At 41.3% G+C, this 24,000-nt stretch overlaps 1 protein-coding gene across 1 annotated transcript in view; it reads right to left on the bottom strand.

The window, feature by feature from the left end:
- The window catches only part of grk5 (G protein-coupled receptor kinase 5), a 233,602-nt gene that overhangs the window by 57,760 nt on the left and 151,842 nt on the right, over nucleotides 1-24,000 (bottom strand). The window contains exons 4-5 of the mRNA XM_033033840.1: nucleotides 22,084-22,161; nucleotides 67-167 (exon numbers count right to left, since the gene is read on the bottom strand). Of these exons, the coding sequence (XP_032889731.1) occupies nucleotides 67-167; nucleotides 22,084-22,161 (179 nt within the window). The remainder of the gene's footprint in view (nucleotides 1-66; nucleotides 168-22,083; nucleotides 22,162-24,000) is intronic.

Raw genomic sequence — 24,000 nt, forward strand, 5'->3', positions numbered from 1 at the left:
TTTTAAATGGAGAGTACAAATGACTATATATAATGAATAAGAGACTTTAGTTAGTTATTCACTTACTTTACGCAGTTACAGAAGAGTTCTTTGCACGCAACCATTTCAAGTTTTTCTTTACACTGTTGGAGAATATCTTCGCTGACTTCTTCTATATATTCTGGGGTCTGAAAACACACAGGATTTGAATAAAAACCATCACAAAAAACTACGTAAATTAGGTCACATGCAGGTAATCGAAAATGAGTAAGTTATGGGTCTTTTGTAAAATATCTGTGAATATCCAAATATCCACCAGTGATAAACATTACAAGTAAGGAAGATTTTATCTTTTTCGATTCTCGCACGTGATAAATTACATACTTTAAAGACATTCTGGAATATTATTTCCACCGACCAGTCAAACAATCAGAAAATTATGTAGTTTGAAAGTGTATTGTAGAATAACATTTTCCACCTAACCATTCACTTAGCATATGTGAACAAAGTTCGGTCGGAACTAAATCTTTGGATTGAGATATGCAGGGAAATGCGATGAGGAAATGCTGCAAATGAGAATTGTTGATAGTTTTCAGTGTAGGTACCATCAAGCTCTGGACTGTTGAAGTTGCTGGCTGAATATTTCTTGTCATCTCCAACTGTATTTATAATGTGGAGGCCTGTGGCAAAAGACCAACTTGCTGTAGGTTCCCACAAGGAACAAACTATCCATTTATTTAAATGAAAAAGCAACAACTAATTCACTTTCTCTTAATAATTTTAATGGATGGTTTGACTGCCCCGACCGCAGGGGAACAAAGAGGAAGAAGATTGAACTTTATTGCAATTCCATCACAGTGAGGGATGTGGAATCCACCGTGATGGATGTTTATGTTAACTTTTATGTGGTTGTGAGTCTTGTTGCTTTTCACTTAGTATGGCTGTATGGTAACTCAAATTTCACTGTACCTTAATTGGTACATGTGACAAAAAACTGACCTTGGAAACTTGCTAAAAAAGCACTATTTTTTAAAAAATAATTAGTTTCAAACAATTGTTTTAATGATTTTTAATAGATGCATTGTTTTAATATTCAAAGCCCTTGACAAGTACAATCCAGATTGCAGTGCTATAGGAAGGACTGAGTTAGAAGGAATGGCTGGAGAGGCCTGGACCGTTCTCATTGGAGTAAAGGAGGCTGAGAGGTGAATTTGTAGAGATTTATGAAATCGTGAGAGGCATAGATCAGGTGAATAGCCACACTCTTCTCCCCAGGATAAGGCAGGTTAAAACTAGAGGTTATAGGTTTAAGAAGAGAGGGGAAATGTTTAAAAGGGATGTAAGGGTATGTTCTCCAGGGATGCTGCCTGACCTGCTGAGTTGCTCAAGCACTTTGTGTCCTTTTGTGTATTTACCAGCACCTGCAACTCTTTGTTTCTATCAATTTCACCAAAAACAGGAGGATTATTTTTGTTTTCATCCCATCTTAAGTACTGGAATGGGAGTTTAAACACAAACTCAAACTCCCCATATTTAAGCATCCCATCGTCAGTGAAATATCTCAGGATTTTTGGCTGCTCTCCACATGAATAAATTATATTCAGGGCCCTGGCGTGCCACTGGAATCACAGGTCACTTTTACTGGTTGGACGAGCAAAATAGCCACTAATGATGGTCCATTCAATGAAACCTGGCAGAAAGTTGATGGACAATGTCAAATGCTGAAGATGGTTACCAAGAATTATAGCAAGATCTTGATCAACAGGGCAGGTGGATCGAGGAGTGGCGAATGCACTATAATTTAGGTAAGTTTGCACATGGGAAGTTAAACAATGAATGGTAGGGGCCTGGGGAGTGTTGTAGAGCTGAGGGAGCCAGGAATGTAGGTACATAGTTCCCTGAGAATGACGTCACACTTAAGGGGCTGTCCCAATGCGGTGACCTAATCTGCGAGTTCTGGCGAGTTTGCCCTCGACTCTTATTCGCAGCATGGTCGACACGAGGTCCTAGGAGGTCTTTGTAACTCTCCTTCATGCTTGAGGGTAGTCCCCGCGTACTCGAGGTATCAGCTAGGTTACGGCGTATTTTTCAACATGTTGAAAAATGCCCGCGAATAAAAAAGGGTCGCCAAGGAAAAAATCGACACTTTTTTTACTCGTAGGTTTAGTGGTAGTAGATCGTAGTAGGTCGGCATGTTATTCGTAGGTAATCGAGGGTAGTCAAAGGTATTCGAAGATAGTCGAAGGTAGTCGTAGATAGTCTTCAACATAGTCGAAGGGAGGTCGATGGAGATCGAAGGAGGTCGTCTTCACTCTCCACTATGCGGAGTCCAATTTTCCCGAAGGTAGTCGAAGCTAGTCTTCAACATAGTCGAAGGTTGAAGAAGTTCTTCAACATGACATTTTTTTCAAACTCTCCTAAACTCTTCTAAACTCTTAAATTAGGTCGGCGCAGTGGGACAGCCCCTTTAGAGAGGAGGGTGAAGCAGGCTTTTGGCATGCTGGTCGTCATTAGGCTGGGGATTGGGTATAGAAGTTGGTACGTTATGTTACCAAGACGTTACATTTGACGTATTGTACTCAGTTGTGGTCACCGTGCTACAGGAAATATGCCATTAAGCTGGAATCAATGCAGAGGAGACTTACAAGGATGTTTCCAGGACTCGAGGGCTTGAGCAATAAGGCGAGATTGGGTAGGCTAGGATTTAATTATTTGCAGTTTAGGAAACTGAGGGGTGATGTTATAGAGGTGGGGCACAGTCTTTTTCCCCTGGGTAAGGTATTCAAGAGGACAAGAACAAGGAAAAGATCTAATTCCCCTGAGGGCAGGTTTTCACAGAATGTGGTGAGTATATTGAACAAGCTGCCAGAAATAGTAATTGGGGCAGGAATAATTACAATTTTTAAAAGACATACGGACATGTACATGAAAAGGAAGGTTTTAGAGGTACATGGGTCAAATGCAGGCAAGTGTGACGAGCTAAGAGTCGTACAGTGTGGAAACAGGCCCTTCGGCCCCACTCTACACTAGTCCCACCTGCCCGTGCTTGGCATATAATCCTCTAAATGTATCCTAACCATGTACCTGTTCACATGTCGCTTAAACGTATGATAGTACCTCAACTGCCTCCACCCCTTTTCTGCGCATTTACTCTATCTATTCTTCTCATGATTTTAGACACCTCTATAAGATCACCATTTATCCTCCTGTGTTCCAAGGAATAAAGTCCTAGCCTGCTCAACCTCTTAGCTCAGGCCCTCCTGGTAACATCCTTGTAAATCTTCTCTGCAGCCTTTCCAGCTTAACACCATTTTTCCTACAACATGGGACCAAAGCAAAACACAATACTCTAAATGTGGCCTGAACAATGTCTTCCACAACTGTAATATGACCACCCAACTTCTATACTCAATACTATGACCGATGAAGGCCAATGTGCCGAAAATCCTTCATGCCCACTGCTTCAATGTGGGGCTGAGGGTGCATTCAGATCAGCCGGAAATGTCAACTCTTGCCTACTCTTGCTTCTACTTTACTTATCCAGCCTCCTGCCTTCCACACCATGGTACACTAGCATAGAGATGGTTACACAAAGATTCCTAGCTGTGGCCTCTTGCAGAGACTCAGGGCAAGAACCAGGATGATGAAGTCAATGGCAGCAGGAAAGAGTTTGGCAATAACCTGGATGAAAGAAGTCTCATGGGATTTGCTGGCCTTTTAGCCATTATGTTCCTCTTTTCCTATGTGAATTTTAGCCTGCGAGAGCTATGAGAATTTACAATCTTTTGCAACATTGAAATCATCAAGCAGGTCGAAGTCATTCAAGCTGAATGATTATTACAGTCAGCTAAGTAGGAAGCAAAAAGCATAATATATAATTTAAAAAAAAACATTTTACAGGAAGAAAAATAAAGGTCGGAACAAGCATAGGATTGAGGGTAAAAGCTGATATATTGAATTAACTTTTAAAATATTTCATATTACTCAAACATTAATGGAATATTTAATCATACAATCATGAGATGAGAGACAAAAAGCTGAAGTAAATCAGCAGGACAGGCAGCATCTCTGGAGAGAAGGAATGAGTGACGTTTCAGGTGGAGACCTTCTTCAGAAGAAGTGTATCATCCCGAAAGGTCACCCATTCCTTTTCTCCAGAGATGCTTCCAGTCCTACTGAGTTACTCCAGATGTTTGTGTCAATCTTCGGTTTAAACTAGAATCTGTTCCTTCTTACACAATCACGAGATGAGACTGTGATCTAAAATAATCTTTTTGAGGACCAAGAGACTATCACCAATTTTGTTAGAGCAGTGTTACAAATGCAATTACATTTCAATTAACAAGGCTTAAAATTTTCACAGTAAGAATAATTCAGAAAAAATTGAACATCATGTTAAATCAGTGACTGTCGTTGGATTGTCTCTGTGGAAAGTACAACCACGTATTGTGGAGGAACAAGGCAGATGGAGATAGACACAAAAAATGCTGAAATAACTCAGCGGGACAGGCAGCATCTCTAGAGAGAAGGAATGGGTGATGTTTCGGGTCGAAACCTTTTTTCAGATCAAAGGCATATGGAGAGACCAGATGATGCTATGTTTTTGCACAGTAATAATGGCAAATGCAAATTCCACCCCATTTTTGCATTTCACATTGTTTCTTTAGACCAAGAGAATGAAAAGAAGATAAGAATACATCTGTGTAGGAAGGAACTGCAGAAGCTGGTTTAAACCGAAGATAGACACAAAAAGCTGGAGTAACTCAGCGGGACAGGCAGCATCTTTGGAGAGAAGGAATGAGTGATGTTTCGGGTCGAGACCCTTCTTCACACTCGTTTCGGGTCGAGACACTTCATCAGACCACCTGAAGAAGGGCCTCGACCCGAAACGTCACCCATTCCTTCTCTCCAGAGATGCTTCCTGTCCCGTTGAGTTACTCCAGCTCCAGTCTATCTATAAGAATACATCTGCTATTTGTACTAGTGCTGGCAATTTAAGCGAAAATATTAAACGAAGATCATGCTCTACTTTCACTGATTTATTTTTTGCTGTTGGTTTTTGATACCTTCTAATAAACTACCTGCAATTAAATTTTGACTTTATTGTTAAAATATTCCATTGATCAGAACCAAAAATGTCAAGCCAACGGGAGATTTTAGCACCAGAGATCTTGAGCCTAATCACAGATGTGTTTTCATAACAGACGTGAATGAAGAAGGGCAGGGGGAGGCAGCAAAGTACAGTGTACCCTCCCTGTAACGACAGCTAAGATCATGGAAATCCCCCCTTATGGGATGCACAAATTTGGTAGGGTGTGTAAAATTGGTACAGGTGAAGAGGATTATAGCAATAAAAAGAGATAGATGACAGAGAATATATCCAATACTTAATTATTAACCGATGGCTGGATTCTGCTGAACTGCCTGTTGACATGATGTATGCTGCTTTTGCTAAATTAATGTATTATGTTGTGCAAAAGGGAAGTTTAGTAGACGGAAAATGGTGAAATCATTTGGAAGGAAGTTGATAAATCATACATCTACTTGACAGAGACTGAAGCCTGATAATGAGCAATGATATCTGCCATGTATTTAAATCCATCTTCCATCAGATTTGATGAATACCATAAATATTGAGCTGAAAGAAAACCAACCTGTGTATTCACCGATCCAGTTAGAATGGAATCGGCTTTTGCAAATCTTTATATTGGTACATACAAAATTACTAAGGGATCTTAATATTAATTAATATGGACTCAAGTGAAATATTTAGAAAATCTCTTTTAACAAGTTGAGTGACAAATGATTAAAGTGACGTGGATTTGTCTCATAGTAAGACATCCACAAATTTGATACTTATCCTGTTTTTTCCTGCAGGCTAGCCATGCAAATGCGGACATAAGAATTTGAATGAGAAAAGGGCAAAAGTATGACTGCAAAAAGCAAAGATTTGTAGATATGAAATAAGCATTGTGTGTGTGTAAGTTTGGTGAATATTGGATATACATGAGAAGCCACATCACAGCTCACCTTACACCTCTCTATTAAGTAAATTTGTATTCAAATGACTTACTGTTGTTGTAATGGAAAATGTAATATTTAAATTCTTCCATTGATTTACTGTAAGCTCAATGCAAATCCCTGTGCCCCACCTAGACCCATATTCATTTTTTGCCTTCCCTTCCATCTATATTCCTTCCTCTGGCTTCACGATTTTTAATTCTTCTATTCTTCTCTAACATTTTTCACGTTATGATAAGGGCGGCACAGTGACACAGAGCACGTGGGTTTTCTCCGGGTGTTCCGGTTCCTCCCACACTCCAAATATGTGCAGGTTTGTAGGTTATTTGGCTTTGGTAAAAATTTGTAGATTGGCCCTAGTGTGTTGGATAGTGCTTGTGTACGGGGATCACTGGTCAGCACGGACTCGCTGGGCCGAAGGGTCTGTTTCAGAACTGTATCTCTAAAGTCTGAAATCTCTGGTCTTTGTCATGCCATCAGTTATCAACCTCTCCTCCCCCCCCCCCCCCCTTACCTGTATCAACCTGAAGCATTGAGTTACTCAAGCGCTTGTGTCTTTTTTTGTAAACCAGCACCTGCAGTTCCTTGTTTCTCCTATCATGGTACGAGTTATTTAGCTGATGTATCACTATTTTTTGTAATATATTATTGTTTTTATCCAGTTCCTTAAATTATGCTCTCCAAATTTTTCAGGCATGAGATTAAAGGTCATTCTATTAACGTATCTTGTACAAATATTTCTTCCCTCTTCACTCTTGGAGTGATAATGTAAGCATATGTATTCCCTGAAGACCAATGCTTACTACTAGGCTATAATTGTCCTTGAAAACTTTCTTGAACTATCTTAGACTTTGGCTTTGGGTACTCCCACAATGATTGTTGGTCAATTGTCCTGAGGGCAATCCAAGGTACAGGCACAACGTTGATTTTTATATCAAATTAGAATGTGACTTGGAGGGGAACCTGCACTTAGCTTCCATCCATGGTGATAGAGCTTGCTGGTTTAGGAGATGGTGTCGGGATAGACTATGTGAGCATCGGCAATGAGTTTTGTAGATGACACTCTTTATAATCATGTGTAGGAAGAAACTGCAGATGCTGGATTCAATCGTAGATAGACACAAAATGCTGGAGTAACACAGCGGGACAGGCAGCATCTCTGGGAGAAGAAATGAGGGACTTTTCGGGTCGAGACAGAATCTGCAGTTCCTTCCTACACATTTTGTCCGCTCCACTGTGAAATCTACTCAAGGAATGTCTACTTTGAAGTAGTTCTCATCCTCTCTCCGACGAGAGTTTAGCAACATCCTCTCTCGATGTTCTCCCTCTGTGATTCCTACTGCTCTCTAACTCTTTATAATCATGTCGCATAGTGCTAAAGGGAACGAATATACTGTCAATCGAACAGGAAGTTTTATCAAATGTGATATGAAAATTCACGATTATTACTGAATTCCTTTGGCCCCATAGCAGAAGCGTCCACATCGCGAGGCTCGAGACTGGAACTAACCTGAGCTAATTCTGCTACCACCATCGTCTATTGAGACAAGTGATGGCTTCCACTGATTGGCGCTGGAAGCTGGAAACTTGCGTCCTTTTCAGGACGGATGATGACAGCGAGGTCAACATTTGTAACAAGATGGACACGAAAAGAAGAGAAGACTGAATTCCTTTCATCCTGACCAGTGAACGACATTCCACCATACTCCTGACTTGTGCCATGTAGATGATGCAAAGGCATTGGGAGAAGGAGGACATGTGTCACTTACATCGGGACCCAGATTCTGATCTGTTCTCCTATTCACATTATTGGTGTGGCTTGTCCAATTACGTTTCGGGACAACAATCCCAGGAGGTTGACGCTGGGGGACAAACCAACAGTAATAGCAACAAACCGCACTGAAAATGGTCAATGACTGGCCCCTTTGTGGGATGAATGTTATGCCATGTACTGTATCTCTCTCCACATGAATGTTGTCCAGGTCTTGCTGCAGGCAGGTGGGAATGCTTTATTTGCTGTGGAGCTGTACATGAAATTGAACATTGTGCAATCATCAACGAATCCTGGTTCGTTGATGCACCCACAACTTTACATAAATTTGAAAACTTTTGTTAGATTCCTGTTAACCTCCTATGTAAAAACATTCAAGGGTTTGAAGTACCTGATAAGATGAGAGTGTGATGTTCACACTAAGCGTATAATGTGTGCTGGAGCACATGGACATTATGTGTGTGAGTCCTGAATGTTGATAAGAGATTTTTAGTGATTTGGGTGTCGTGGCAACTTATTCAGATATTGTGAATTCAGCAGTACCTGGATCTAGGGGAACAGTTGCTTCATGGCATTTAAAGTTTTATTTACATATTTTGACAATGTATGTGAGGATGCAAGTTCTTCTGGCATTGCATCTGGTCTTCCAGGTTTGTTTCTGGGCAATGACTTCCAAGACCTCATCTCATACATCTTGAGGTCGTCTAGTTTCTTATGGATAACAGGATAACCTTTTTATCCACTCTTTCATCAGGTCCTTCGGGAGAGGCAACAAAATCCATGGAACTTGCTCTCTCTCATATGTGCCATGAAACCAGACCTTGCAGCTCATCGAGTCCACATCAAATATCAATCATCCATTCATATTAATTCTATGTTATCGCACTTTCTCATCCACTCCCTACACACAGAGGCCAATTAAACTACAAACCCGCACGACATTAGGATATGCGAGGAAACCAGAGCATCTGGAGGAAACCCATGCGGTCACAGAGAGCATCTTCTTCTTCTTCTGTCGTATGTCTTTTAGACCTGCAGCTCCGTTGAGGCGAGCCAGGCCAACGTGTCATCGTCCAGGTCAATCAGACCTTGTTCACCATTCAGTGGCCGGTGTTTGGGGCAACTGGTGACGATGTGCTCCACTGTCTGTGTTGGGTCCCCACACTCGCAGGAGGTGCAGTCCACGAGGCCCCACCTCTTCATCGCTACTCCATAGCGTCCGATGCCTGTCCTCAAGCGGTTGAGGGTTGTCCACTGCTTTCGGGGCAGGTCCTGGTCAGGGACGTCCATGGGGTCATTGATGTAATGGTGTAGCCTAGATGGTTCTGCTGACTTCCACTAATCTCTCCATCTCATCTAGACCCAGGCGGCCTCAGAAGCATCAGCCGGTGTTGTGCAGAGCAGCTCTTGGGCTTGCCTGGCAAAGGGTTGCTGTGACTTGAGGCACACTCGTCGTGGTGTCTCCGTGACGATCTGATGGAGGAGGCGGGATTCACTGGTCTGTGCCTTTCGAGAGAGGGCCAATGTGGCTGCTTCTTGTCCAATGTTGGCTGGGGCGATGCCAGTGAGGACGGGCAGTTGGTTTACTGGGGTGGCTCGTAGGCATCCGGAGACAGTCCACAGGGCGCTGTTGAGGGCAGCATCCAGCTTCTTGGCGTGAGGGCTACGGCACCAGATCGGGACGCAGTACTCGGCGGCTGAGAACACCAGGGCCACTGTGGACATGCGCAGTGTCTTCGTCGTGGCTCCCCATGTGGTGCCGGCTAGGCGGCGTATCAGTGCGGCACGGGCACTTGTCTTTGCCTTGGCACCTTCCAGGTGTTGTTTGAATGACAACGTTCTGTCGAGCTTCTGTCGAGACAAAGACAGCCTCTACGCGGCCTCCTCCATGACTAGATTACAGGCTCATAAACTCACAATGCAAAACCAATGTCTTTTCCGCGTCTGCAGACCGTTAAAAGCCATGTCTCCCCAGGCCAGGCAGCACCATTAAATGCCGCCTACTGTCGAGGTTTAGTGCTACTGCAGCTCAATGTTGAAGGCCTTACCACCGCCACGCTCAACGTCATCGAACAGATTGCCATAAAAAAAAACAGAGAGCATGTGCAAATTCCACTCAACCATCACCTGAGTTCAGGTTCGATCCTGGGTCTCTGGCGATTTGAGGCAACAGCTCTACCAGATGCGCCACTGTGTAACAGTGTGACACTGTAACACTAAACCTACCGCGAGGTAATGTCTTAGGTAATCGTCAGTTGCAGAATATCTGCCAGCTATAGTGAAACTTGTGTTTTAGGAAGTACAGGGTGGTTTTATGCAATGTAGGCTAGCTGGTGTTAGCTACTCATGATATTGAATCCTATTGAGCTCATTCACACTTGCTAAGAGGGCAAGTCTGATGCATTGCTTACATTCTCCCGGATGAGTCCAGAATTACACTCCTAGACTTGTTTTCAGGAGGTATCAAACTTTCCCAATCCCAATAGCGATACTGAAGTGGTTTCAGAATGATTACACAACACGAAATCAACAAGGTGCACTAATACTGCGATGACAGTATAAATGAAGCAAAATATATGTTTTTGTCTTCTGCCTGCATCTTAAAGGGAATGCTGACTAATAGTGGCTTTGTTGAGTGATTAAAGCAGCATTTGGAGAAGCAATGTCAAATATTGAATGCTTATTGTTAAAGGAAACCCACAATCTTATTTGTGGAAGACAGGAATCCAATTACAAATACATGGATGAGACAAGCAAGTGGAAATTGTGACAGCCTAATCAATTTGGAGTGTAGTCACACTCCAAAAATGTTATGCAGACTGATGACAAGAAGTCAAAATCCAATAAATTTGTTTTATGTTTCCAAGGAGATTTACTTATGTGTGCACGGCACAATTTGACAAAGGTCCAACAATTTTATTCATTGATTTTGACATCAGGTTTATAACAGTAATCAATCCCCATTCCCAAGTGCCCCGTAATTGGGAGATCCATATGGAGTTTATAATGAGCTTTATAGAGAGGAATAAAACAGATGCTGTGGATTTCTTTTTCCAATTAAACACGCTGTAAAAACACTAAAAACATCATAATTCCAAAACACATTTGTGAGGGTGGACAAAATCAGATAAAATATTGCCCTCATTCTGCTCAAGTTGCATAAACAGATCTTAGACTGATGGCTGGGGAGTACTAATGTTCTTGTTATTTAAATATTTACTAGAAAGTTAATTCCCTATTTAAAGTGCTCCAACTAGATCTAAATTAGGATTCTGTATTCAGAGTCTTTCATATTCTCAGAATGTCTCAAATTGCTCCATGTCCAATTAATTATATCTGAGGATCTACGATGTATTTAGTGTGGTTTAATCGAGTAAAGAAGCATTCACTTAGCACATCAGCAGCTAGAAATAACATGAATGGCCAGCTAATGACCTAATATTGTAAATCAGCAGAGAAGTGACATCACTAGCCATTGGCTTCAAAGAAAGTAGTCCTCGACGTGCAGAAATCTTTTTGTGAGCCTTTTTCTGATGTCTGCTGATATTAAGTGTTAGTTCAAAAGAATTCAAAATAATTTATCATCTGTATTCCTACAAAAATTTATATTGGGCTGAGTGATGAATGTTGGATAAAAAAATATCGGAAAACATTGTTCCTCATAAAACTGCATTGTTTCATTTCCATTTGAACAAGTAGAATTGGGCGTCAATTTGATGAAGAACCCCTCAATATTGCCTTGAATATCCAATTTAAGTTATTTATCTGCTCCACTCCTGGAGTGAGCATTGACTTACAGCTGATTGTGGTAATCATGCTACCAACTGATGTAGAACTTGGAGAATGAAACCACTGAATATTGGAGGAATGATCTCACGGCTGAAGGTATAAGATCAGGGATTAGTCACAAAAAGCTGGAGTAACTCAGCAGGTTATACAGCATCTCTGGAGAAAAGGAATAGGTGATGTTTCGGGTCAAGACCCTTCTTCAGACTGAGAGTCAGGGGGAAGGGAAACGAGAGATATAGATGATGATGTAGAGAGATATAGAATAAATGAATGAAAGATATGCAAAAAAGTAACGATGAGAAAGGAAACGGGCCATTATTAGCCTTGCTTGGGGAGAACGAGTTACAGACAATGAGACTCAACAAGACGACTTTGAAGCTGGTACGACTTGGGTGGGGGAGGAATGGAGAGAGAGGGAATGCAGGGGTTACTTGAAGTTTGAGAAATCAATAATCATGCCACTGGGCTGTAAGCTGCCCAAGCGAAATATGAGGTGCTGTTCCTCCAATTTGCGTTTAGCCTCACTCTGACAATGGGGGAGGTCTAGGACAGAAAGGTCAGTGTGAGAATGGAAAGGGGAATTAAAGTGATTGGCAACCGGGAGATCAGGTAGGTCCAGACAGACTGAGAGAAGGTGTTCAGCGAAAGATCAGGGAATGAATGTCTTAGTAAGCAAGGTAGTAAGCAAGCATTGGCAGCTGAACAAATCATTGAATTCTTATCTGGGTAAAATGCGAAATTCTACATAAAACATCCATATCAAGTGTTAGTCCAGTTTACAGTAATTTGATTTAACCTGGCCTTTTAAGCAAACATAATTTTTTTGGACAAAATGCTAAGTGCATTCATTTACCTCTGTTCCATTGAAGCTAATTAAGTGTTTGACCCACTTTGTAATGCTGTGATAGACAGGGGCTCTTTGAAGTTTATCAGAACTTTCTTTTGACATTCTGCCAGCTGTCAGTGACTAATTTAGAAAAAGAAATACATGGTACTTTCTCCACAGTTATTAGGTTAAGCTGACATGTTGGCATCCTGCAATACTGTAAAGGCAGTCCAGAAACAAGATCATCGCAAATGCTCCTTTGTAACTCTGACAGAGCTTTAAATGATTAAATTGCTTGAGGAAATTTAAATCATTACTTAGATGTTGTATATTTCAAAGTTAATTGTATTCCTGGATTAATGAAGCAAGCACTTGCACAACTTGCACCTTTATAGTAGGAACCAATGCGCTTCACATTTCAGGGCTGAGCAGGGTTAAGTGGGGTCACATCAGTGAAGTGGTTAAAATGACTGCTCAGGAGGAAGGGGCAGAGAGATGCCATTGGCAGATGTAGTTGTGCAGCAAGTGCCAGTTTACAGAACAAGTTTGCTGAAGGTGCCAATACATTGGTTGACTGGATGGCGAGGTGGTGGGAGAAATGGTGGTCGAGGGATAATGGGAAAACTGAGGGAACGTGCAAGAATGTGGAAGCGTTGAAAGGTGCAGGGACAGCAAAGTGGACAAGGGGTATTGGACCAGAAGGAGGAAACACATCATGATTCCTCTGCTCTCTCTATTCACATCTTTGTCTCGCCAGCCCTAAGGAATGCATATTTATGATTAACAACTGCACACTTCTTCCAGGATTCATTCTTCAGATAATTTCCAAATATCCTCCATTCAATCCCCAATATGTGATCTCCACATCCACTATGACCTCCTTATGACTGTTCTCTAACATTGAGCTTGCCAATTCTCTTTGCTACCTGAAAATCACTTCCCGTAAGGAACAATATGTCTGTGATCTGACAGTAAGTGCTACCTTAACGCCATTAATTAATCATGTTTCCAGGTTAACCTATTGAAACACAACTGCTCAACAAAATATTGGTTACCTTTCAGTGTTGTATTCTTTATCCATGCTGCCATGGCAACATGTCACTGCACACTGATGGTGGAATTTTACACATTCAAAAATGAAATAGTGGCTGGAGCCATAAGGAATGTACCTGTAAACTGCCCATGCATTCAATAGTAAATGGTAGAGTAATGTACCGAGGTCTGTGGCATTGTTTATAAATGAGTGCAGTGACTAAGGCGTTAGCTGTAATTGAACACATGGTTGAAACTGGAACGCTGGAAGAGTGAATAAGAGCGTCCTTCACAAATCTGTAATAGAAAGCGAGGGAGATGGTATGCTTGCTGTTCTTTAGTTTAGTTTAGAGATACAGCATGGCAATAGGCTCTTCGGATTGGGGCGAGATGGGGAGAGATGAGGAAAGAGGGGGATCAATCACAAGGGAAAGGTAATAGATGGAAATTGAATACAGAGTTAATTACATTATCAAGACCAGTGTGAACACAAGGATTGTTATTATGATGGACTCTGTTATAATGGAACCCTCGAGGTCTCTTATCAACTATTTATTAGAGAGTGATACTGCACAACATGCCACTTTGATAGTGGATGCACTGGACGAAGAAACATCCACGACTGTGTATTTTGTGGTCAAATAAGAATTGTCAGGTTGCAGCCTCCTCGAGATAATAATCAGGCAGTGCTTGGAGAGCTTTGGGGTGAAGAAGTTAACAGTTCTTTGAGGCAACTGTGTAGCACTGTGAGCTGAAAATGATGTATGTGTAAAAAGGAACTGCCGATGCTGGTTTAAACCAAAGATAGACACAAAAAGCTGGAGTAACTCAGCGGGACAGGCAGCATCTCTGGACAGAAGGAATAGGTGACGTTTCGGATCGAGACCTTTCTTCAGACCTGAAAATGGTGACTGTTTGATACCAGGACAATTAAAACATTTCTAATCTGTTATGAGGTTTAACGGAGGCTAACAGAAAGATTAGCACCAGAATAATTACACCAGCAGACTCTCCCTATTCCTTCACAATTTCTCAGGTGATACTCTTCATCCGCTAGATCCCATATCAATGGAAGGTGACCAATAAAACACAAATTGGTGCACTTGAATATAATGTGTTGCGAGTCCATGGAGCCTTTTATTGAAATGAATACCAGGTGTGGAGAGGCTATCTGGAGCAGCCGTAAGCAGGAAGTTGCTGCCTCTTACTGACAGCAGCTCCTGGAGAAAATAGTTTCAGATTTCATTTGATCCTGGATCAAGCGGAACATATTTATACCTGACAATAGTATTCCCCATTAAAGCATCCAAACCTTTGCTTACAATTCTGCTTAATAAGATCCAAACATGCAAATCCTTTGTTACATGTGGCTCAACAAGTAACTAAGACAACAGGGAAATTTATCTCCTGAGACCTCCAACTAACCATGGGCCGCGGAGCTGGGGGGGGGGGGGGGCTGAAGCCCCTCCACTATTTTTAGCGAGACATGCTTCATAACCAAAAATTATTCGGCCCGCAGGCATATTTTTCTCTTCTTCTGAGGACCTCCGACATCCAGAATCTCAGAACAAGCGCACAGTGAGCGCGGCAAAGCCACGACCAGCTGTGGCGGAAACTGATTGCCCCCCCAAAACCCTCCCACCCCTCCGCTCAACGGCCACTCACAGTCGAGATATGGGCAGTGAACGAAGCAGTGTGATTAGCCGGCGAGCAGAAGGGAGGGAGGGAAGGTGGGTGGGTGGGCCTTGAGCGAGAGAGAGAGAGAGAGAGAGAGAGAGAGAGACACGACCCAGAGAGGAAGGGTGAGAGAGTCGGCCCCGAGATGGAGGGAAAGTCGGCCCTGAGAGGGAGGGAGAGAGAGGGGGAGGGGGGGGGGGATGGGGGATGGAGGATATATCCCCCCACTTATTGAGTTGAGGTATGGCCTGTATTTATCCCCCAGCTTTTGGAGGTCGAGCAACAACAAAAAATAATAATTGTGCCACCCTCCCACACCCTTCCCCCGAGGCCAGTGATCAGTGATCGCTCAGCCCTCCCCCCCCCACTTCCAAAAACGTTCCGCGGCCCCTGCTAACAACCAACTAGAGACAGGAAAATGCAAATACAGCTATTTGAGCAAAAAGACAAAGTGCTGGAGGAACTTAGCGGGTCATGCAGCATCTGTGAAGGGAATGGACAGACTACGTTTTGTGTCAGGACCTTTATTCAGGTCTGCAGAAGGATCCTGACTCAAAACATAGACTGTCCATTCCCTACACAGATGCTGCTTGAACTGTTGAAATCCTCCAGCACTTTATTCTTTACTAACAAGGAACTAGTTGGCTAGAAGTGCAATTTTGAGAATTAAAACTGTTTAAAACAACTTTAACTCCAATTTCAATCCAGTGTAGATGGGAACGTTACATTTTTGGAGAAAAGATTAACATTTTGCACAGATAACAGAATGTTTCCAAAAGTTCCAAGAATATCAATCCATTACGAAAATTGAAATCTGAAATTTCAGGTATATATTTTAAGCCCTTATCTTTTCTTATCTTCCCTGCCCTTCCTGTTTCAGATTCACACAGGCCATCAGTTTTGATAGTTCACCAGTCTAACAAGCTCTTCCACACATTGTTGGGTGGCATTGCAGTACTTCTTGCCCTGCATTATTAAACTTCACTGATCCATTCTGCATTTTCGAGCTTTAAATGTAAAGTAATCATTTAAAATATCCATATGCTCTGGGTGTATAGCAGGATGGCTTGGCATTTGATATTACAGATTACCCAAGGTTGATAACCAAATCCAACTCTGCAGAGATTATAAAGTAATCATTAAAAGACCCGTGAATATTGTGTAATGTTTCCTGTTTCACTGGCCAAAACTAGTGGGAACAAAACAGGATTCCTAAACAGGATACGTCATAGACTTGCACTCAACGACAGGCATCCAAGAAAGGCAATACTTCATGTCTATTTGCACCCTTGGGGAATCATTCATAAAACAGGTCACTATATAGGGTAATAAAACTCTTATAAAATGATCGGAGCAACAAAGGGTTAGATGCTGAGAGGGTTCAGATTGACATGCAATCTGGATGACATTCTATTTGGATCTGCCACAGAAGAAGAGAAATTTTGTAAATGTTCAAAGCAAAAAGGGATTGATACGTTTGGGCTGCAAATAGCTAAATCAATTACTTGTATTAAAGTTAAAGCTATCATCAAAGCCAGAAAATCTTAACACAATACCATACAGGAATACTCCCAATCTGTTCCAGATCACTGCCAGAGCTTGCCAGAGCAGCAATTCCTCATCACGAAAGCCAACAAAGGTGGTTGGGTTATATAGTAGCACAAAATGGATGATCTGTACTAGATGAGTCAGAGAGAGCAAACCGTTTCGAGCACCAAACAAATGGTACAACCTTTGATGCTTCCAGCAATGCAGCTTGGCCAATGATTATCCATATCTTGAACAGTGGCCGTGAGATGTCTGTTTTTTGTGCAACACACACGCTGACCAAGTGCAAAAAATATTGCGCTCAGATAGTGGCAGAAGCATTGGCAGATATGTTGAGAGTTATAAGGTCTCATCTGATTTTGCTGAGAAGACCATTCTGGCCACAATCTGCTGTTGTCCATATAGCAATTGAAGTCTGCTATTCTCATGATGGTGGCATCAAGGATGCAGATGTGGGCCAATCTACCATGTGGATAGGATTATGATGAAGAATAGAATGCATGTCAGCAAAATGCTATGGTGAGTGCCTTGTCAAGATTACATTACAAAAACACCACAAATATAGAATAAATACAATTTATACCCTCCAGGTGATGGAAGATGATTTCCCATTTCAATGGAGGAAATACCCAGAGCTGCGTGGAAATGCCTTGCTTTGAAGCAATGTATGAATACACTTTAGGTGAATGGGCAGATTCAGACACAGGACTGAATGTGAACATGAAACTGTCTCATCACAGGGACCATGAACTGTCCACACACTACCGTTGTATAAGATACTGACTTTCAGAAAATGCTGTGTCAGATAATGCTCCACAGTTCAGATTGTTTTACATGAATTGGCCTAATTAAAACAATGGAGTGAAACATTATTTCATACGGTCATAAGTGACAGGAGCAGAATTAGGCCATTCGGCCCATTCACCTTGCCTTAACCCACCTCGCTCCTCTTCAAATAGAGAAACAGAACGGTCAGTTTGAATGTTAAAGGATACATTGATTAAACAGAGGTAACCTCTAACAACCTACCCACCCTCCCACATTATCTCCCCCACCCACCCCTGTGCCCCACCTGGACCCATCCATTTCTCCTATCCCCCTCCTCTTACATTCCTTCAACTCTTCAGCCTCACACATTCTGCTTTGATCTCAAGCCTTCGTTCCAACCATCTGCCTAGCCCCCCATCTGTGTCCTGCCATGCTTTGTCCTGCCTCTCCTCTCTCTGAGCTTTCTGCATATTAATGCTTTACCCGCATATTAATGTGGGACCAATGGCTTCAATTTTTCATTTCCTGATTTTGTCTATTGGTGCATTTAAGGTATTTATTTGGAAAAATTAATTGCTTATTGGTGAAAACAACATTGGGCAACCTTATCATATTTCAGTTGCTATGGCACACTGCAACTTCATCGATGCTGTGAGTAATATTACATGAATATATATTCAAAGTGTTCTTTACAACAAGCTGCCTAGAAATTGTGTTCAGGAACAGAGGTGAATCCTTCACACATGATATCCAGTTTGTTTTCTGTGACCAAGTCTGGTAACTGTCTAGCTGAATACAGAAGTCTTTGACAAAATTGCTGTGCATTTACTAATCTGGGCTTTATCTCATTAGACAGTCATATCACTGACTATTTTACTACAAGCGCTTGAATCTTTCAGTGTTATCATTAAAGTACTTCAAAAGCCTACTTTAAAAAGTCATTTCCCTCCCCACACTGATAAATCTCTATGCTGACGATGTAACGGCTCGCATGCAGAATGAAACATTTTGCTTGCAGAATGCCGCACTTGTTTTTTAAAGCACATTTATAGAGTAACAATCAATTCAATTTGTCAGTGGCACACAGCTTGGAAGAGTAAAAGCGCGTGAAAATGAAACAATAAACTGATGGTGAGTGTGATTATCTAAAGATGTTCAATTTAAGGATTTTCACTTGAGAGGCTGTGAGGCCTCGTGCCAATTTTGTAAACAATCTCCTGTATTTAACCAAGCAACTATCAGCCTTAATAAAATAAAATAACTCCGTTTTGTGCTTCAGGGGATCACTTCTGGTCCTAAATCTTCATTTCAGGCAGGTAGCAGAATAAGTTCACTTCAACCTTTGTGCCGGTTTGAAACAAAGCCACAATCACTGCCTCTTTAAAAGAAGTGACTTCTGACACCACTTAAAATCACATTAAAAATATAAAATCAGGAACAATGTAGCTCATAGTATCAGTAAACAAACATATTATGTGATCCCATAATTTAGTTGAGTTTTTAATTTTGTCGCATGTTGAGAGAAACAAAATTGATGCATCTTACTGATGGAAACATATGTTTATGTCTGAAATTGTGGTAAACGGTAATAAAAACACCATGAATCAAACACAAAAATGAAGCCTATCACCACTAAATGCAACTAGTTAGTGGTTCAAGCGTGATATCTGATATTTCAAGCTTACTTCTTAAAATAAAATAGAAAGTTGATATTATAAAATAAATTGAAAACATAAGATCTTTTTTTTATCTATGCAAAACAAAAAAGGAATTGAATTTATTAGGTCAGTCTTGGGAATGTTTTTCTAATTTAATATTGGCAAGGATTCAAGCCTCATCTATGAGTAGGAGCTACAAGGAAACAAAATGTGATGGTAGCCATTTGCTTTGGAGCGGGTTCACTACCTTGAAGAAATGAAGAATGGACTTTATTACTGCTAAATAGAATTTTACATTGGAATATCTTTAAATCACATAAATCAAAGCACTAAATATTGTGAATCCACTTATGAGGCAGCTATCATATCTCTCAAAGCATTCAATGACTGAGGTGAAGTCAATGCTATCATTTAGACACAGCAGCAATTTTTCCACAGATTGCACACAGTTGGGCAATAGGTTAATTGGCTTTAACTCATCTATCATCTGATCATTAACAAAGGTAGAACAAGACCTGGTAGCATTCATAAAGGAAATATTAAAAAACAAAGATTATGTAATAATTAAGCTGAATACATGCAATGCATTGCAATCTTACCACCCATTTTACTTCAAATAATACAAACCCTTACATTAAAAAAGTACAATTTAAAAAAGATATTAAGAAATCTAATTACATAATTAGATGTCAAATAAATGTTATTATCAACAACATTGTGTATGAATATTACCTTTGGGTGAAATAAATAAAAAACCATATTCAGCGATTTCCAAAGAGCAGACAGTAGACAATTGGTTCATGTATACTCAAACACTTATTTACCAACAGTGTCTCGAACACTGACACACAAATGTTTGCTCAAGAAATCAATCGTGTGAATTTCAAGCAGTAGCCTCCATCTCTTCATCATGCACCAGGGTGTGCTCACATTTCTCCTACCACCACTGTCACCTATTGCTTTCCCCTCCTCATTATGCTAATCCCCCACGTCCCATCTTCAAGTCCCCCAATTCCCTATATTCCCCCCTCTGCCCCCCTAACTCTGTATCCATCCACCCATATCCCTCTCTTCAGCCTTTGTCACTACCTCTGCACTTCTGCCATTCACTCACCTCTCCCTTTATATCCACCCATCATTTGCCAGGCTTTGCCCCACCCCAACTTCCCTTTTCCAGCTTTCTCTCCCCTGCTCCATCTGCCTGAATAAGGATTCTGACCTGAAATGTTATTTGTCCATCTCCCTTCACTGACAAAACATAGAATTTTCAGCACAGGAACCGGCCCTTTAGACCAAGTTGTTGCCCAAGATGCTGCTTGACCTATGGAGTACCTTCAACACTTTGCTTTTTGCCCAAGATTTCAACATCTGGAATTACTTGTGTCTCCAAGGTTGTAGGGCTAACAATTCTTGCCCATGCCTAATTGTTTTTTAGAAATATTGCTGGCCATGTAGTCAAGGTGTTCCCGTGATTGCAACCCCAGTTACTTTATAATGTTCTCCAAGAATACAGTGGTACATGGCAAACACGTATTATTCACAAAGATTCCTACAAGTAAATGGAACATGTAGCATCAGAGAGAGTAAACAAAGCAGCAATGTTGAGGAGCAGGATTGAAGAAGGATGAATGAGAAAGGGTTAAGGGGAGGGGATGAAGAAAAAGACAGAGAGAGTGGGAGGAAAAAATGGAGAGATGAGGGGTGGAGAGGAGAGGAGAGAGCACATACACAAAAGATAGACAAAAAGAAAAAAAGTAAAATAAGATACTCAGTTCTGATGGAAACAGACTTTTCAACATGAAAAAATAATCGTACTGGAGAAATCTGGGCTGTGAAACATTCTGCATATACTGGAGAGGTCTGATAGTATATTAGGGTGGCAAGAAGCAGGAGAGGGAAAGGGAGAAGGTTAAATGGTAGACCAAAATGACTGAAAATAATTGCACTTAAATATAACGCTGCTGTCTAATTTTAAATAGAATTAATCTCTATTAAACTTCACATTACATTCTAAGTAGCAATGTATAATACCTTCAGATTTTCTTCTGATTAATATAAACTAGACACTGTTTAGAATGTATAAAGTCCAAGTTTGTTTAATTCTTTCAGATTATACATATCTCTTACTGGTTCCTTAAAATAAATAGGCAGTCCTGATGATTACACATTTGCAGAAGGTAATGTTTCTCGGAAGCTGATTGATAGGACTGCTTATTTTTCTTCATTAATGTGAAAATACCGTTGTTGCAAATGGGCAAGTTTGTTTGAGATTCTCTGGATAAAGACACTGAAGAACAGAACAATTAGTCTGTGCTGTTCTTACAGTATTTAAATGGCATCAGCAAACTCCCTTGGGCTTTAAAAAAAAAAGCCAAAATAAATATATTGCAAAATCTGTCACTTCCAATCCCAGCACCAGTGGGTTCAGTCACGTACTGCTGCATTGTTTCAGGACTAGAGGGATGGAACTTCCCTCATTGGGGGCAGCTTTCCCCACCCTTGTGACTTTAGGGTAAACCACCACACCCGATATAACCAGCACTCTCTCAGCCACTATAATGGGTATGAGAGGGGGCCAACAGAGAACTGGGATGTGGGGAGTGCAGTCAACTTCCTCGTGGAAAGGACACAGATCAGCAAGTTTCCAGAGAGGTGTGAGGAAGGACATGAGTACCTTCAACGAGCGCTTGCACTTTGAGAACAAGTGCACCTTCCGCAAGTGAATGCAAAATATACATTTATCAAAGATGGAAGGCTGCCTGGATAGCCAGAGAAGTGCTGCGTGTGACATACCTCACCAGAGAAAGCCCGGTTATTGAGAGCAAGAGTGAGCCCAACTTTCACTCTGAAACCATTGTGTTATTAGCTTTGTGCAACGATTTACCCCCCTCTCAGAATATGGGATAAGGAATACCCTTATATTCACCAACTTCATCATCTTCTAAGAGCTCATTCAGATGCTTTAAACTCTCACCACAGAGCCAGCAATGGGCAGATGAATGGTTAATTCTTACCTCTGGGGTGAGGTATTTACTAATCATTTCTTGTCCTTTCTCTTCCCGTTTTTCATCTGGCATAACTTCGTACTCTGCCTGGGAACAAACAATAAAGGGTGTTAAATTATGGAAAGGAGTAGTTAAGAGAACATTGAAGTTTCGCAATGAGCACAAAATGTCCCGTTACCAAATATCAACTTTGGATTGTGGACTTGGAATTCTCTGACCCCTGAGAGATTTCTAAAGAGCTATTACATACAAGTTAAAATTTTATTTAGCACAGAAATTATTGCGATCTTCACAACTGAGATGCAATTCCACATAGAGAATGAAGCAATACAATTACAGTTGATATCTTCTGTCATGAGAGTATCAAGAATCCCGCACTTTTTGTAATGAAAAGTCTCACAATTGAACTCCTGAATACTTGGAGAAAGAGAGACATGATGCAGTTTTTTAAGATGTGTAAACGGATCAGGAAGTAGGTTACTTAACTTTAAGCTGCAAGTGAGGAAATGAATAAAGAAACACATTGCAATATATCTGCAATATTCATAAGCCTTGGCCGACGGCATGAAGCAGACCTTCATAAAATCTGATTATTACAAAAGAAAAACAATTTACAGCACATGCTATATCTTTAAATTTTCAAAAATGTATTAATCTTTCAGCAATTTCCATTGTGTTACAACTCTGCCCTACTCCATTGGACTTTTGCAGATAACATGCTAAAGAATATGGATAACTTGAAGGTTGCCATTAGACATTAAGTATCTCAACAGTGCACTATTTGTGATTACAGTCATCAGATTACCAACTCAACACACACCACCATCAGCTTCCATTGGACTATTGTACATTTTCCACAATTTTAATCCTCTTCATATCTGGTGAAGCAATTCTTACGCAGGAAGGAACTGCAGATGCTAGTTTATACCGGAGAGACACAAAATGCTGGAGCAACTCAGCAGGTCAGGCAGCATCTCTGGAGGAAAAGGATGGGTAACGTTTTGGGTCGGGACCCTACTTCACACTGAGAGTAGAGGGGGGTGGGATCTAGAGGGGGGGAAAGGCCAGAACAAATCTAGGCCGGCAAATCTTGAGTTGATTTCTGTAGGGTTCTTCACCAATTGTTTTCCTTCAAACTCAACTTCTCGACTTTACACTTCAATCTGAATCACCAACTCGAGGTCTTGGCTTGGCTCTTGTTATCTACATGTGGGTGTGTAATTGGCAGCTCACCCACTACTGCCAGTCCAGAGAGGATAATAGAAGGGAAAGCCAGATTGTGTGCACAACAGATGGCTCATCCAAGGTCATACACCTCACCAGGAGCCCCCTGTTTCTAGTTACATACGGAACACCCACAGAATGTAGAGGATTATTGCAGTTAGTATGATTAAAGATAGTAGCCAGCTACCAAACATTGCTAATTAATTCTAGATAATTCAAATCTCTATTCTGATCGAAGATTAATTTTAGTTTAGTTTAGTTTAGTTTAGAGATACAGAGGGAAACATGCCCTTCGGCCCACTGAGTCGCCCGGACCAGTGATCCCCGCACACCAACACTATCCTACACACACTGGGGATAATGTACAAGCCAATTAACCTACAAACCTGTACGTCATTGGAATGTGGGAGGAAACCAGAGCACCCGGAGAAAACCCATGCAGGTCACGGGGAGAACGTACAAACACCGTAGTGAGGATCGAACCCGGGTCTCTGGCACTGGAAGGCAGCAACTCTACCGCTGCACCACAGTGCCGCCCAATTACTCTATAAAAATCTGGGCAAACCTTACATTTAAGGGCCTGTCGCACCAGCATGCGACTGCATGCGTTTGGCGCAACCAAACGGAAGCGGAGTTCGCGCTAAGTTCGCGGTAAATACGCGCAAAGTTCGCGTGTGACGTAATTTACATCATACCATTCAG

Source organism: Amblyraja radiata, chromosome 15 (assembly GCF_010909765.2).
Source record: "Amblyraja radiata isolate CabotCenter1 chromosome 15, sAmbRad1.1.pri, whole genome shotgun sequence".
In the NCBI taxonomy this organism is placed as follows: Eukaryota; Metazoa; Chordata; class Chondrichthyes; order Rajiformes; family Rajidae; genus Amblyraja; species Amblyraja radiata.